Source organism: Antechinus flavipes, chromosome 2 (genome assembly GCF_016432865.1).
Source record: "Antechinus flavipes isolate AdamAnt ecotype Samford, QLD, Australia chromosome 2, AdamAnt_v2, whole genome shotgun sequence".
NCBI classification, from domain to species: Eukaryota; Metazoa; Chordata; class Mammalia; order Dasyuromorphia; family Dasyuridae; genus Antechinus; species Antechinus flavipes.
The window spans coordinates 203,889,846-203,906,843 of NC_067399.1; the positions used below are offsets into that span (position 1 = coordinate 203,889,846).

General features: G+C 33.3%; 1 protein-coding gene across 1 annotated transcript in view; it reads right to left on the bottom strand.

Moving 5' to 3' along the window:
* The window catches only part of MBOAT2 (membrane bound O-acyltransferase domain containing 2), a 156,769-nt gene that overhangs the window by 22,420 nt on the left and 117,351 nt on the right, over positions 1 to 16,998 (bottom strand). The window contains exons 6-7 of the mRNA XM_051976082.1: positions 10,318 to 10,372; positions 4,909 to 5,092 (exon numbers count right to left, since the gene is read on the bottom strand). Coding sequence (XP_051832042.1) covers positions 4,909 to 5,092; positions 10,318 to 10,372 — 239 coding nt within the window. The remainder of the gene's footprint in view (positions 1 to 4,908; positions 5,093 to 10,317; positions 10,373 to 16,998) is intronic.

The following is a 16,998-nucleotide window of genomic DNA, read 5'->3' on the forward strand; positions in this document are numbered from 1 at the left end:
GATAAGGGAGAAAACCTAGAACTCAAAAATCTTTTTTTTCTTTTTTTATTATAGCTTTTTATTTACAAGATATATGTATGGGTAATTTTTCAGCATTGACCCTTGCAAAACCTTCTGTTCCAACTTTTCCCCTCCTTCTCCCCCCCCCCCCCATCCCTTTCCCTAGATGGCAGGTAGACCAATACATGTTAAATATGTTTACATATATGTTAAATACAATAAATGTATACATATCCATAGTTATTTTGCTGCACAAGAAGAATCGGACTTGGAAATAAGGTAAAATTAACCTGAGAAGGAAATCAAAAATGCAAGCAGACAGAAACAAAGGGATTGGGAATGCTATGTAGTGGTTCACACTCATTTCCCAGAGTTCTTTCACTGGATGTAGCTGCTTCTAGTCATTACTGAACAAATGGAATTGATTTGGTTCATCATCTCATTGTTGAAGAGAGCTATGTCCATCAGAATTGATCATCATATAGTATTGTTGTTGAAGTATATAATGATCTGCTGGTCCTGCTCATTTCACTCCATATCAGTTCATGTAAGTCTCTCCAGGCCTTTCAAAACAATACTATTTCATAACACTCCTATACCACAATGTATTCAGTCATTCTCCAATTTATAGGCATCCACTCAGTTTCCAGTTTCTGGCCACTGCAAAGAGAGCTGCCAGAAACATTTTTGCACATACAGGTCCCTTTCCCTTCTTTAAGATCTTTTAGGGATATAAACCCAGTATTAACACTGCTGGATCAAAGGGTATGCACAGTTTGATAACTTTTTGAGCATAAGAACTCAAAAATCTTAAAAACAAATGCAAAAAAAATTGTTTTGAATGTAATAGGGGAAAAATTTTAGATAATAAAAATTTTTAAAGAATTTTATGAATTGAGTTGAGAGATGACTTTTAATACTCCTGATTGTTCAAAAATTTTCAGTGGTTAAGCAGTCTTATTAAGAATCTTATCTGAGCAGTAATGAATTGAACCCATTACACCCAGTGAAAGAACTCTGGGAAATCAGTATGAATCACTATATAGAATTCCCAATCCCTCTATTTTTGTCTGCCTGAATTTTTGATTTTTCACAGGTTAATTGTACACTATTTCAAAGTCTGATTCTTTTTGTACAGAGCAAAATAACTGTATGGATATGTATACATATATTGTATTTAGCATATACTTTAACATATATAACATGTATTGGTCAACCTGCCATCTGAGGGAGGAGGTGGGGGGAAGGAGGGAAAAAATCATAACAAAAGGTTTTGCAATTGTCAGTGCTGAAAAATTACCCATGTATATATCTTGTAAATAAAAAGCTATAATAAAAAAGAATCTTACTGAAGTTGTACAGTAAAACCAAATACTCTGAATAATATCTTTTTATTTTCCTGATTTTATTTATATATTATATATACAATTTAGAAATAAAATATTTGAAGTTCTCAAAAAGTTTCTGAATTGTTATCCTAATTTCTTTAAGCTACAAATAGCTATAAGTATCTAGTACTTTTGTATAAGTTTCTCTATGCCTAGATGAAATTTGCATCCACTAATAATCCCTGTATCTAAAAATCACTATCTTTTTCAGAAGCAAGATCTGTTGAGAATTTGCGTGAGGGTGTCTAAATATGTGTCTCTCTTATGTCTGATTTTCCTTCTTTAGCTAGAATTTGACTCCTAAATTGTTTTTTGTGATCACTCATTTTTTCCCATCATGGTTTTCTCTTTTTCCTATAGTGTAATGCATCTCATATTAATTTTTATCTCTAAAAGAGAAACATACTCAACTTAAACATGTTCAAAATGGAACTCATTATCTTTCTCCCTCAAATGATTCTCTTTTACAAATTTGCTGATTTTTATCCAAGTTACTAGTCTCCTTGGTTCACTGATACCTTTGTGCCATCCTGGATTCCTCACGTTCCCTTCACCATACATTCAGCCAGACACCAAACCTTGCTATTCCTACTTCTACACTATCTTCCATACAAAGGATTTTTTCTCCACCCAAAGGGCTATCACTTTAAATTAGGTCCATATCACCTCTCATCTAAACTGCAGATACAGCCTCAATCTTAACTGGTCTTTGCCTTAAGTCTGTTACTTTTACACAACTCTCCTCCATCATATATGTTACTGTCAAAATAATTTTCTTAAAGTATATATCTGTCCACTTTAATTCTCCTAAATTCAAGTGGCTTCCAAATACTTCTAGAATAAAATATAAACTTCCTAATTTTAGCTTTTAAAACCCTACAACAAAACCTGAATTCCAACCTCATCAGACATTACTCCCTCTCCCATACTCTGAAACGCATCAAAACAGGTCCTCTCTCTTTTCCTCACACATGATGCTGATGATATTGATGATGATAACCAGCATTTATATAGAGCTTTAAGATATACAAAGCACTTTCAAAGTGTTAGTTCCTTTATTCTCACAACACCACTAATGTCTGAAGCCAGGATTCCTGATTCTGAAGTTTGATATTCCATTCCCCTCCCATCTCTGGGCCTGGATAAGAAGAGTCCCACAAACCTAGAATGCATGTATTTTTTCCTTCCTTCTTCCTCAGATTCTCTATCATCCTTAAGATACAACTCAAATACCATCTTTTCTGTATGAAGCCTTTCTTGATTTCCCCCTCCAACTGCTAATGCCTTTCAAACTATCTTATTGCTAACTATTCTGTACCTATTTATATGAAAATCCCACAGTATCACAGTATCCTTTAGAGTTTCAAGGGACCTCTGAGACATCTAATCTAATTCCCTCATTTTTTTTTTTTTTTAGGAAACAAACATCCAGAGAAAAGTAACATATCTCGTAATAAACGTAACAGGACTTTAAATGTAGCATTTGAACCCAGATCCTATAATTCTAGAGCCCATACTTTTTCTACTATCATAAAGTATATAATACAAGGAAAATACTTGGTAAAATCTCAGTACTCAGATTTGCAATCTCACCGACTGCATCTCTTCCTTCAACTGATGGGAATTTTCAATGGCTATGGCAATGGAACACAAGCTGTGGAAAATTCTATACCTGCTGGAAAGGCTTCAGTTATGGTTCCAGCAAAAATACTGAGTCTAGCTAAATGTGAAGTCTGATCTCCTGTAGGCTGGTCATTTGGCAATGAAATCCTTACTCATATCAACCTATAAAGAAAAGAAAAATATAAAATGCCCTTTGTCTTGTGAAATACCCACTGTACCAATCTTGTAATTGCAGTGGCAAAGTGGCAGAAAGGAGCAAGGATAGAATACACTAAGAATCAGCATCTATAAACTAAATTGTTGACATTTTGTATGTGAGAATCTCATCCAATGATCAATGAGTAAACATACTATGAGAAGAATTTAATTGTCTGACAATCCCAGATATAAAAAAAGAAAAAAAAAAAAGAAGGAATTTTTACACTGTAAAGTGGAAGGATGGCTCATAACATCTCTCTAGAAGTGGTGGAAAAGTAAGAGAAACATTATTTAATTGGAGAATTGGTAATCTCCGAAGCAATGCTTAGAGACACCCAACATTTGCAGAGAATTAAAAAGCTAAAAGAATTTTATGAAGAACTCAATAGGACCTCCCAATTAAAACAATATATACTTTGTAACAAGGTATACCTTTATAGCACCATACAATTATCAGTTATTATTCATTTTTATTATTTTTAGAAGCCACTTTTTTCATATCATCTCCTTGGTTAACTTCTATCACTTCTACTTACTTTCTTGCAGTCTCATAAAAGTGGTCAGGGGCAGGAATTAATCATTTTCTATATTTACAGATTGCCATATAGTTTAAAAAACATTCAATTACCCTTTCTCCTGACAACACTTTTGTGAGTTAACAATGAAAGCTATATTATAGCTAGAGAAGCTAAGTTATTGCCCAAATTCACATATCTATTAAATGGTGAAGGTATTGTTCAAACACAAATCTTCTTAATTTAGGATTCTACCCATAAATACCTTGGTGCCTCCTGGATCCCAACATGAAGGCAATCAAATCAAAATACCTTCCGAAGAACTTCCTAATAATATTACTCATAGGAGTAGCCATGAAGTAACAAATTGCTTTTCTTCTGGGAGATGCAGATAATTTAGGACTCATACAGGGAGTCATAGCTCATCACTGAGCAATTTTTCAGCTTGGGTTTGGACTGTGTCTAATGCATATTAATATTTACTATACTAGGGTCCTTCAAAGACTAATAATACTAATTTTGTGAATGTTACATAATTTTTAGGCCAAAGAAGACAGCAATATTACAAATAAAGGATATTTCTCTTGGTTTCTAAATGCTCTACTAGGTCTTTTTTGAATTGCCCTATTAAAATATAACAAAAAGCATGCAATAATAATTAAGATATTTAAGATAATAAATATATTATTGTCTTAAGCATTTCTTACTAATTTTAAATGAATAGCTCTTAAATATATTTCTCCCCTTAATAGTTAATGTTTCATTTTATTTGCTATAAAATACTAAAGGCATCATTCACTATTTGTGTGACCTATGGCAAATCACTTAAGTTCTGAAAGCTATTTTCTTAGCTATAAAGAGAAAAGGTTATACTGTATGACCTCAAAGGCCTGAACTCTAAATCAATAAACCTATGAGTATCAATTATGTCATCTGAGGTAGAATTTAACAGTTTCTGAAGGAAGCAATCTTATTTTTGTGAAATCAACCACAGGTTATAGGCATTTATTTATTTAAGTATCCTAAAATATTTTAAAGAACAATTTTTGTTTTGATAAAATAAATCACAAATATACTTGAAAATGTTAATCAATGTCTATTTATAGACATAAATAAATAATTCAAAGAAAGCTTTCATGCAATATTCTGGCATATAATAGCACCACAAAATATAGAGATCTTACATTTGGAGAAGGTTCTGTTTTTTCATATTGTATCTCTTCTTTTCCATTTGCTTCAGACTGTGTCAGTTGGTATGATCTGCCTTCAATGAAAGTAATATAGTCTTTGTAAGAGCATAATGGGCCTGCCAGGATACCCATGAAATTACAGTTGTAACTTAAATACTCCAGTAGACTTGGCATGCGTCTGGAATTCAAAGACAAGCATCTTGTAAGATGTAGCATAATATTTTAAGCGGTTTACTACAAGACTAGCCATTCCTCCTATTGTTTTTTTCCTATTTCAAAAATAAATGAATTTTTTCTTGAATTCTTCTAATAAGCATGTATAATAAAAGAGCGCATCAACATTAAAAGACAAGTTTTTGGATCATAAATCTGTAGAAGTACTTATTCTTAAATTTTCCACTAAGTAGAATAACTTAAGAATTATATGTAATGACATGGAAATTTACATATATTATTAGTAGATAGAGAATTTTTATTCTATGATCTGCTCATTATTCTATGTGAACACTTTTGAGTCCAAACATGCTGCTGATTAATATGGAAAAATTTTTTAAAATTTGATATATCTTAAGTTGCAAATGAATGAAGAAAATTTATTCTTCTGTCTTGTAGACTAGTTCTATGATTGGGGCTACAAACTTCTTAAAAATAGAAAGCTGTTAATGATAAAAGTAATACCTTGCAATACCTTCAATATTTTCAACAATTTGTGATTTCACTACAGTGAATTTATGCAAATTACAATCCTCTCTTTGACTTAGAGGATCTTTAAAAGTTACTATGGCTGAAAATATCTCATCACCTGGCAGCAAATATGGGTATGTACTCCTCCAAATTTTGCTAGGCTGATCCTTGGATAACATAAATATACTCTATTATAGGGTTGGTCCTTGAAGCCCTTGCAATGTGGAAAGGCTTGTTAGAGCTTGCACATAGAACTTTAGGGTTAATTTCCATGCCATAAGGAGGCACCAGAGTGGGATTTGAGTGGAGGACCTTGGAACATGTATTTCCTTAATCTGAAATTTCTTTCACCCTAAAAAAAAAATAGCAAGGAAGTTTTATAAGAAAGTAGACATATTTCATGTCTAGTAAAAAGATGAACTGGATTCAAATACCTTTCCTTTAACCTTCAATATCATATAAATAAAAACATGGCTTTAAGATTTATTAAGTTGCAGTTTTAAATCTTTTGCTTGAAATTTCCCTCCCTTCTGCCATTCTCTCTCCCATACCCACTTTGCCACCCTCCTCCACTGTCACATATCATGAAGTTTCTGATGATAAAGAAAAAGTGATTCAAAGGCTATAATACACCTGCTAGATATATGTGAATCTGAATCACAAAACTTTTTATACTCAAGCAACTAAGTTCCATTTTCATCATCAGTCACTTCAATAACAAAACCCAGTTAATTAAAGTTATCTCTACATTTTAACATAGTCAAACAAAGTGTAACACTCTGTAGGGACAAAAGGTTACTATCCTAAAACTTCAGCAAAAGTAAATTTGCTAAAATAAATTTTGGTTCAAATTTATAACAATCAGAAAGATCAATGAAGCACTTGGGCTTTTTTTTTTCCTTAAGTAAATAACATTTGCTAAAGATTTATATTTCAATGCTGTAATAATGATGACAACTAGGTAGCATTAGAGAGAGAAGTGTGGATTTGGAATTGGGGGAATGAGTTGAAATACAACCTCAGATACTTAGTAGAGTGACTGTGCAAATCACTTAATCTTGTTTGTCTCAGTTGACAAACTTGAGTAAAAAATGGCAAACCACTCTAGTATCTTTGAGAAGCAAACTCTAAATGAGGTCATGAAGGGTCAGACAAAATTGAAAAATTACTGAACAAGAATACTATAATAACTAATATTTATATAGAGCTTAAAGCTCATCATGTATTTCACATACATGATTCTCATATTGATGCTTACAATAATCTTATAGAGTAGGGTACCAATGGCAAGAAGTGAGCGCCTAGGTGTCTCTTGACTTTAAGAAGTTCATCATTTTTTACATAATTTTGTCTCTTAAAAATGTTATCAGGGCAGCTAGATGGCACAGTGTATAGAGCACCAGCCCTGAAGTTGGGAGTACCTGAGTTCAAATCTAGCCTCAGACACTTAACACTTCCTAGTTGTGTGACCCTCGGTAAGTCACTTAACCCCAACTGCCTCAGCCCCCCCAAAATGTTATCCCATTTATGTAATTTAATAGAGCAAATACAATTAAATTTTCAATAATTTTATTAACTATTCTGGGGTATTCATTAATGTATATTGTGACATTTTTCTAACAGCCTCCTATTGGCTCTAGTTTTACACATAGCAAGACATTTCTTAATTAAACTATTTTTATGTGACAATAGAGAATTAGAAATTTTAACATTTTTAATTAATTAAAACTGATAGTTGCTATAGGATTAAGTCACCCCTGTATAAAAATAAGATACATTTCCAGTTAAGCACTATTTAGAGTTAGCAGAGAATAATCTTTCTAACCTTGTCAGAAATGATGAATCAAAAGTTCATTTATTAAGGCAGAAGATCTAGTCTATTGTTTAAGAAGCCATCTCTAAATATGCCATCAGCCAAAATCAATTAACAAAGTTATCTATTTGTAAAAATCAGAACTGTTCAAATTTTGAAAATGTTCTGATTCTTGTTATTAACATGATATTAACAAAAAAAAAACATAGCAATTTATTTTATTATTTACTTCAAGCTTTGAGTCTCAGTAATAGAAATGATATCTAGCTTATAGATTTCCTCTCCCTCGTCATGCTTGGCCATCATTGTAATATGTACTTTCACATTCATGTTTAAAAATTTTCTAACAGCTGACTTCTACTTCCTCTACAAAAACAATCTCCTCTTTATCTATCCTATTTCCACTAGTCTTTAGTATTGTCAGATCTTGGACTTCAACATCTTTCAGAAATAGGCCATCTCTAAGATCTGGAGCCATGACTGTGATATAAATATACCATTTCTAAGATCCCTGTTTCACTGCTCACAATGACTGCTTCAGACCATTCTTGGACATTCTAGCTTCCATCTGTATTCCTAACTTTTAGTTCTGGCAAGATGTCCTAGCCTTCAACTCTGCTGAGACAATTAAGGCCCCGAGGCCTACTCCCTCCGCTCTGCCTCTGTTCCTTAAAACTTAATGGTTTCATCAAATATTTTTTCTTCTTGCTTCTAGGCACAGAGAAAGAAAAATCTTTAATTTAGCTAATAGCCTTTATTTGTTGCCTTTATCTTCTTCCTTTCTATGTCCACCAGGAATATGAATAGGCAATCATACCTTCTCATGCATCTCCATCTGCCTACAAAGATTCTTAGGGTTTTGTTTTGGTTTTAAAGGAGTCTTTTCTTAACCCTTAACATCAAGACCATTCCATTTTTTTTCCAGCCATTCAAGTTTACAGCCTAGATGTTATCTTCAACTCTGCACTCTCTCAAACTGCTCTCCAAGTTCGGTAAAGATTCTATTTTCCCAATGTTTCCAGCATATGCTTCCTTCTCTCCTTTAACACTGCAACAATTCTGATGCAGGCTCTCGCTCTCATCACTTCATACCTGGGTTATTGCACTAGCCTGGTGGTTGGTCTTTCCCTACTCCCAGCTCATTCTTCACTTAGTTGTCAAATTACTCTTTCAATGATTACCAATGAGCTAAGAGAAAAATCTAATTTTTTGGCATTCATCCTGTACTTGTTCATAGCACACACTGCTGATCACTTCACTGATTAACAATAAATTACACAATAAGTTTAACAATAAGTTATAGTATATTAAGATTTAAAAATCATTTCCCATAAAGCACAACTGGTGAGATATATTTTTACCCCACTTATAGATTTTAAAAATGAAGTTCAGAGAAGTGATTTGCCCATTAACACAAGGCTAGTAAGGCCTTGTACTAGAAAAGGATTTGAACCCAGGTATTCTGAATCCAACTCTCATGTTTTCTACTATAACATGATTCTTCCCTTCCTGGGAGATGTCTTCCATTCCTCAGCTTTCAGGATAACTCATTCCTCTTTATTCTCCTACTGTGGTTACTCTTTTTCCCATGGTGGCTTATAATCTTTCTAACCTCATATATCAGTTTTCTCAAGGCCTGTCCTTGTTCTTCTCTCTTGGTATATTCTGTCTCTAATCTTCTCTTTCATTCTGAGAGCTCCAGTCCCTAGATAGATGACTATCTAATCTCTCAACACTTGTTTTCCCTTCTAAGCTTGAAGCCCAAATCTCCGGTGGCCTTGGTATACTCCATTTGTATGTTTCTTTCTAAATTTGATCCTTCTATTTCTCTGGTTACCTGTAACACCGCCTATTTACCTGTTTTCCATATCTAAAATATGCAACTGTCTTTCATGTTTTGTTCTCCTTTATTTCTGGTATTCAATCAGTTAGCAGCATTTGTGGATTTCTCTTCTTCAAAATTTCTCATTTATCCCCTCTTCTTTATTCCCATTGATATCACTATCATACAAGTCCTCATTAGCAACTGAATAGTCTACTAAAATAACCTCCTCACAAAGTTTTTCTACCTCTATTATCTTTTTAGGTCCAGATGAGTTTTTCTTTCTAAAAATATCTTTCTTTCACACAGATCCGCCTGTCACCCTTCAGAGATAAGAACTTCCAGGACATATTGACTGCATAAGTATAAAATTCAAAGTCTTTTCCAAATATTCATAGCCCTTCATGATCTTATGACATCCTTTTATCCTGTTTCTTTACCTTACATTACTTCCTTGCTTTCCTCCTCAACCCAATCCTACTACTCAAAAATATCTTGTACATTCTGGCCTCTTTGTCTTTATTCACATTGTTCCCTCTCTTGGGAATGTTTTCTTCACCTATTCATTCTTTAAAAACCAATTCAAGAAACTCCTTCCCTCACTCAATGACATTTTCCCTTTCCCCCTCCTAAAGAACTGGTAATGACCTCTTTCTTCATATAACCTCATACAACATACTTTGTTTTACAATCCTTGAATGGGCTAATGCAATTAATACTGCATATTATTAGTAAGGGAGCTTTGTATTTTACTCTTCACTGTAAGATCAATGATGGCAGGATTACGTTTCATCTAAATCTAGAATCTAAGCCAATGTCCTGCAGACATTTAATATTAATTACTTGAATGCTAACTGGATGAAAATAGGGAGAAATGTGTTTTTGCTTATGAGAGGGATGGACTTTTTTATTTGTTACATATAATACACATATAACAATCTTTTTCTTCTCCCACAGTATATAATAAACATGCCAAGAAAGAGATTAAATTTACCAATACCTTGTTAAAAAATATCGTTAGCTTTGTAATATTACTGAGCACAAAAGACCAAGAAATAAGAATTCGGTACTATACAAAACATACCTTACAGCCAAACCTCTCTGTGATGGAGTTAGTTCTTCTTCTTTTCGAAACATACCTATAAAACAGAAATAAGCTACTTTATAAATGACATTTTTTTTAAGGAGAGACAGCATTTTATCATAAAACTGAAAAGGGACTTTATGAATGTGGAATATGTCATTTTATGAAAATGTAAATCACTACATATTTTACTCAACTGTTTGAGATAGTAAAAATGTGGAATATAATAGTCACAGATTTTTAATCAGAATGGATCTTATGCCATCTAATCTAAATCTTTCATTTTACAAAAAGTCAGATATGATTGAACTAAACAAAAAGAAAAAGAAAAGTCCCTTAACCTCACTGTATGACTGGTGACTCTCAAATACCAATTGTTTATTGCTTATCTGTATTTTTAAGAAGGATTTTCAATCCAAGGGGTTTACTTTAAATAAATGAAGAGAGTTCTGGATCCCCCTAACTGACTTCATGACATCTTTTTTTTTTTTTTTTTTGTAAGGTACTACATATAATAGTGTCATTTCCTTTGAATGCTTTCTCAGTCCTAATACCGAAGATAATAATTCTTTCTCAGTCCTAAATACCGAAGATAATAAAGATCATATATCATAATGATAAACTGTCCAAGCTTCCTATTCAGCAAGCAATTAGGATTCATAATGTATACAAGGAAAAGAAAAACAAAGGATAGTTTCTATCCTCAAGAAGTTTATATTCCACTGTACATCTTTACATTTCAAAATCTAACAGTGTTATCATCTGGAAAATATTACTCATAATAGTTTTATTGATGAGATTATTATAGGTGCACTGTGTTGGAACATAAATGGCAATCTCCTTGATGAGCCAGCTAATTTCTTGTCCATTTAACAGCTCTCTCGCTCTCTCTCTCTCTACTCAATTTGCTAAATAACTGCATTAGTAAGTAGATTATTAAGTACCACTAAAATGGATAGTTGAAACATCAGGTTATTAGTGCTACTGAAAGTACTCTGGAAGAATATTTAAATGTATTCACATAAAAAATAGGAAGCTGCATTTTTTAAAGGAAACGTATGTTAATATTTATAAGAACTCAGCATGCTATTACTAGAATAACCTACTGCTTTAAGAACACTTAAAAATATAAAATAGTACATTTTTGTAAAGTTCTAAAACAACTTAATCTAATATTCACCTCTATGATATTCCACTATTCACCTTTCAAAAACCTCCTCTGTTATCACTACCACCACCATATGAAGAGAATTCTGAATTTCTAAAAGGCCAATTTTTGCTTGTTTTTTGGGGGGGACATGAATAAATATCAGTACTTATACCATAAATTTAAAATCCTGGCACAGAAAATTATTAGTTGAATAACTTTAGGCAAATCTCTTAATAATAATAACATTTATAAAGTGCTTTTAAATTTGTAAAGGGATTTTTATATATTCTCTAATATGACCCCCACAATTACTACAAGATATAAATACTATTGTTTTCTTTTTCTATAGATTAAAAAACAAGTTCAGAGAGACTGTGACTTGTCTAAGGTCATATACTAATTATTAGTTCTATACACATATAATCATCTTGCATAGCCAATAGTCTTTTAGACATCTTGAACTGGATTCCAAAAGACATCTTAAACTTAATACATCTAAAAGGGGAATTCAGAATCCTTCCCTCTAAACCCTCCATTTCTCCTACTTTCCTTATTTCTGTAGAGGACATCATCATTCTCCCAATCCCCCTTATCTTACAACCTAGGAGTCATCCTGGATTTCTCACTATATCTTACTCCCCATATCCACCTTTGTGTGTTTGACCATGTTTTCTCATACCTGGAGTACACCCTTTTTTCATTTTTGTTTATCAAAATCTTCATTTTTCTTCTAGGCTTTGTATAGATACTACTACCCCAGTAAATCTCCCCTAAGCCCTTCAGTTATAAATGTGCTTTCCTTATTTAGAATACCTTAAATTTGCTTATCTGTATATAGGTTGAATCTCTAATTCCTACAAAATATAATCTCCCTGATAGCAAGAGCTTCTTATTTCAATTTTTGAGAATCCCACATACCCAGCACAGTGCTTTATAATTAGTAGTTTATATATTATTTAAATGAACTGAATTACTAGATAAAAAAAAACCCACTGATTAAACACACTTCTGGATGGTAATATTAGAAACAGCCACAATAACTGCTTATATGACTAACAAAGAAGGTGGGTATTCATAGCAAAGAAAAACAAATTCTCTCACTGGCTCTATCTAAAAATGTGTCTCATTTTGTACCCTAAATCCATCACTTCTCTGTTACGTTATGGATAGCATGTTTTATCAGTCCTCTGGAATTGTGGTTGGTCACTACACTGATCACAGTTCTGATAGGTTTAAATTTAGTTTGTCATTATAGTCTTGTTATTGTATAAATTGTTCTCTACTTTTCATTCTTTATCAGTCGATAAATGTCTTCAAAATTAAATGAATTTATAATATTGGTGTTAAGTATAAATCATTCATCTGGTACCACTCACTTCATTTCGCATCAGTTCAATTAAGTCTTCCTGTCTTTTAAACTTCCTCATTTATTACAGAAAATAGTACTCTATTCACATTCATATAGCACATTTTGTTCAACCATTACCCAACTGATGGGCATCCCCCTAGTTTCCATTTTTTTGCCATCACAGAAAGGGGTGCTACAAATAGAGATAGAAATATAGATAGATAAAGACATAGAAATATATGATCTTTTTCTCATTCTTAGATCACTTTTGCATATAGGTCTAGCAATGATAAGGTATAGGTCTAGCAATGATAAAGGTGGGTTCAAAGAGTTTGTAAGCACTTAAGTGTATAATCTATACTGCTTTCTAGAATTATACCCATTCATAAGTCCACTGAGAGTGAATCAATGTACCTGTTGCCATAGTCCCTCCAACATTCAACATTTTCCTTCCTTTCGCCTTGCTACTTTGTTAAGGATAAGGCAGAATCTCAATTGCCTTAATTTGCATTTCTCTAAATAGTAATAATTAGCACCAATTTTTTTTCACATATTTATTGATAGTTATAGTGATTATCCTTAGGATTCCTTTTCCTGCACAATTCTAATTGGTCATATTTAGAAATATTTTCATTAATATTGAGGGCACTACTGTCTTCCCAGTCATCCCAGACTTCAATCTTGATTGTAACCCCCATTCTCTACTCTTACTTTTTCATATTCAATCTGTTGCCAAAGCCTGATGATTTTTACTTTAGTAATACTTTTTGAATATGCCCCTTTCTCTCCTTGCCCCTGTGCCATCATCCTTAGGGAGTTCATCATCACTTCATGCCTGAATTATGGCAACAGGCCGATGGGTGAGTCTCCCTGCTACAAGCTTTTCTTAACTCTAGTCCATCTTCCACTCAGATGTCAAAATGTGTATATTAGAGTGCAGGTCTAACCATGTCATTTCCTTATTCAATAAATTTTAGTGACTCCTGATCATCTCTAGGATCAAATTTTAAAAAACAAACAAATACTGATGTTCAAGGCCCTTCGTAATTTGCCCCCCCTTTTCTTTTCTTATGTCTTCTATTCTTATGACATTGGTCTCCTAGCTATTCCTTAAAAAAGACACTCCATTATCCTGACTCTGAGCATTTTCACTAACTGTCCCCCATACCTGAATCACTTACACTTTTTATCTCTGCCTCCTGGCGTCCTTCAGGTCCCAGAAAAAAATCTCATCTTGTACAGGAAGTCTTCTGTGTTTCCTCTTAACCCTAGCTTCTTTCCTCTGTTGGTTATTTCTAATTTATCTTGTAACAGTTTTTTTTTTTTAACAAATAGTTTTTTGCATGATGTCTCTTCCTTTAGACTGTGAATATCTTGACAAGAAAGAGCAGTTCTTTGTTTTTCTTTGTACACCCCAGTGTTTATCACAGTACCTGGTACATATACATGATTAATAAATGTTTATTCACTAAGTGGCTCATGTTTATCATGACACTTTTCACTGCTCTATGGGAGACCCTCAACTTGAGTTCTTCAGAGACAGTGTTATTCCAGGACCCACAGTACCAACAGAAAATTAATGTTAAAAAGACCAATCTTTGTTTCAGGGAGAAAACTGGGCTAATTAACAAGTTGCTAGGATCTAAGAAAATCAAAAATCATTCAGCATTTAATAACATGATATGGTACTGGCTAAAAAGATTTTCCCCATATATAAAGCAATACTCTCCCACAATGTGCCAGGTACTGTGATAAGCACTTAATAAATATTATCTCAAAACTTATTTGAGTTCTTTTCCTTGTATATACCTTTGTCTACTTGCAATGAAAATAATCTTACTATTAAAATGAAGTGCCTGTGTACTCTCTTATATGACTATCACTCCTGAGTTGTACAAGGGGAAAGAGGTAATTGCATTTTGATAAGTGGATCTGAAGAAACAACTATGGAAAGCCTGGAATTTGGTTGATATCTCCAAATCCCAAAGCTGCCATTCCAAAAAATTTCTAATCTCCTTTAGGAGACAAAGGAAATCCCGGTAATCTGGTGAGGTAGAAAGCACACAGGACCTGAATCACAAAACAGAACTTCAGTACTTTTTTTGATCATTATTAGCTATATGTCAGAAATCATTTAACTGTATTTGAGTCTTGATTTCCTCAGCTCTAAGTACTAAGATAGTAATAATATATAGACCAAGGTTTTTATGATGAAAATATTTTAAAAATAAAATATCATGTAAATATGAGTTAATATTATTGGTGCTTCCTTATATATTCTTCTGATATGACCCTAGATCATCAGGATAGTGAAAAATGAACCATGATAAAGCAGGTAGCCCAGACTGAAAAAAAATTTCAAAAGCCTGCTAGTATGGAGTGACTCTTAATTAGGTAGGTGGTCATAAGTTGATAAATTTTTGGCAATGATGACTTAAGAAACCGAGATTGACAGGAAATAATCCTGCATGAATCCTTTCTTCTGCTATGATAATGGGAAAATAGGGAAGAAGAAGACAGTGCTAAGAATCAATCTTGAAACTTGGGAGTGGTGATGATGTACATTAAATGTTATTTGTCTCTTTGTTACAGTGTCTTTATGGTAGCCACTGTGTTTGCTAATTGTGTGTTACTTTTGTGCTATGATTTCCTCTTATGTCTTATTTAAATCAAGGTTTGGAGTAGTAATAAACTTGTACCCACCCTCAAGACTATGCCTGTTGAATGCAAAATCCTCCGAACCTAGATTAATTTTACAGAGCATACAAGGCATATTTCACTGGACACTTCAACTCACCCTACAGTAATCCAAAAGAAGGTAAGCTAATAGAAATGAATACATGCTTGAATACAACTGCAGTTTATGTGTCAACTTCCATATTAGCAGATGGATAATTTATAAGAAGAAAATGACAATGTCTTTCAAAAAAAGTCAGTGTGTACTTTGATATTTATAACTTCCATGGGTAAGAAGAAAAAATATTAAGGTGAAAATTCTACTGTAATATGATTTAGGATGATAAAATACTCAAAAGTTTTGTTAATATCTCATATTCTCTTCAAGGAGATGGAGAGCACTAGAATCTTCATAACAAAAATGAAACTGACTATATCTTGATAGATGATATAGAATAAATAGAAAGAAAAGTTATCTCAAAAATTATCTTTCTGTGGTCAATCAGGAATATTGGATATAAAGATCAAAATTAATCCCAACTTAAAAGAAAGGAAAAAAGATAAGCAGCAGAATGTAATTTAAATAGTTCAAACCTGATTATTTAAGGAAAAAAAAGCTGGAGGAGAGGTGAATAAAATTAAAGATCCTAAAGATGCAGACTACCATCATTTCTTAGTAAAGATGAATGCCTACATAACAGTCACCATATTGTGACTGTGTTACCACAATGTGACTACCTAAAAAGGGCCAAGAAACTGGAAGATACAATCTTTATATGAAAATAAAATACAGCCACTAGGGACAACAATAGATTAGAGTTCATTTATAAAACGATACTGATAAGGAAGGATAGAAAATTCTAAGTAATATTACTTCATAATACAGTGAAATGCAGATGGAGAAAATTATGGGGAGATGACATGTTAAGAACTTAGAAGAACCTACATATCCACAAACATTCTAATAAACCCTAAAATTGTGCTATTAAGAAATAATGATGAAGAATCAGCTATAAACTTTTCCATTCAATCTAGGGTATCATAAAAAGATTGGTAGAATTCTGTGAAATCATAGAACTAAGATAAGCTAGAGTAGGTAGAAAGTAAAATATGAAACTACCAGGCAGTGGGAGAGTGGGGCTAGGGCAGTACCCAGCACAAGCTACCCAAGGCAACTGAGGTGAGGGACGAAGCTGTAGGCTTTGTCAGCCAAGGTGGAATGACCCAGGAACCCAATCAGTCAGAAGAGACAAGGCAAGATCAGCGACTAACAGGGATGATCTAGGAGTCAAATCTGAAGCAGGAAATAGGGCAAAAGCAGCACCCAGCACATCTAGGGTCTGCCCCAACCTTATCCATAATAGGGAAAAATAGCAATGTAACAGTGTCCAGTATCAAGCGCAAGGAGACAGACACAGTGCAGTGCCCAAGGTGAGGTGAGTTAGAGGACTTATAGGAGGGGAGAAATAGGGCCAGAATTCAAGCAACCCATACCTAGCAGAGGAGT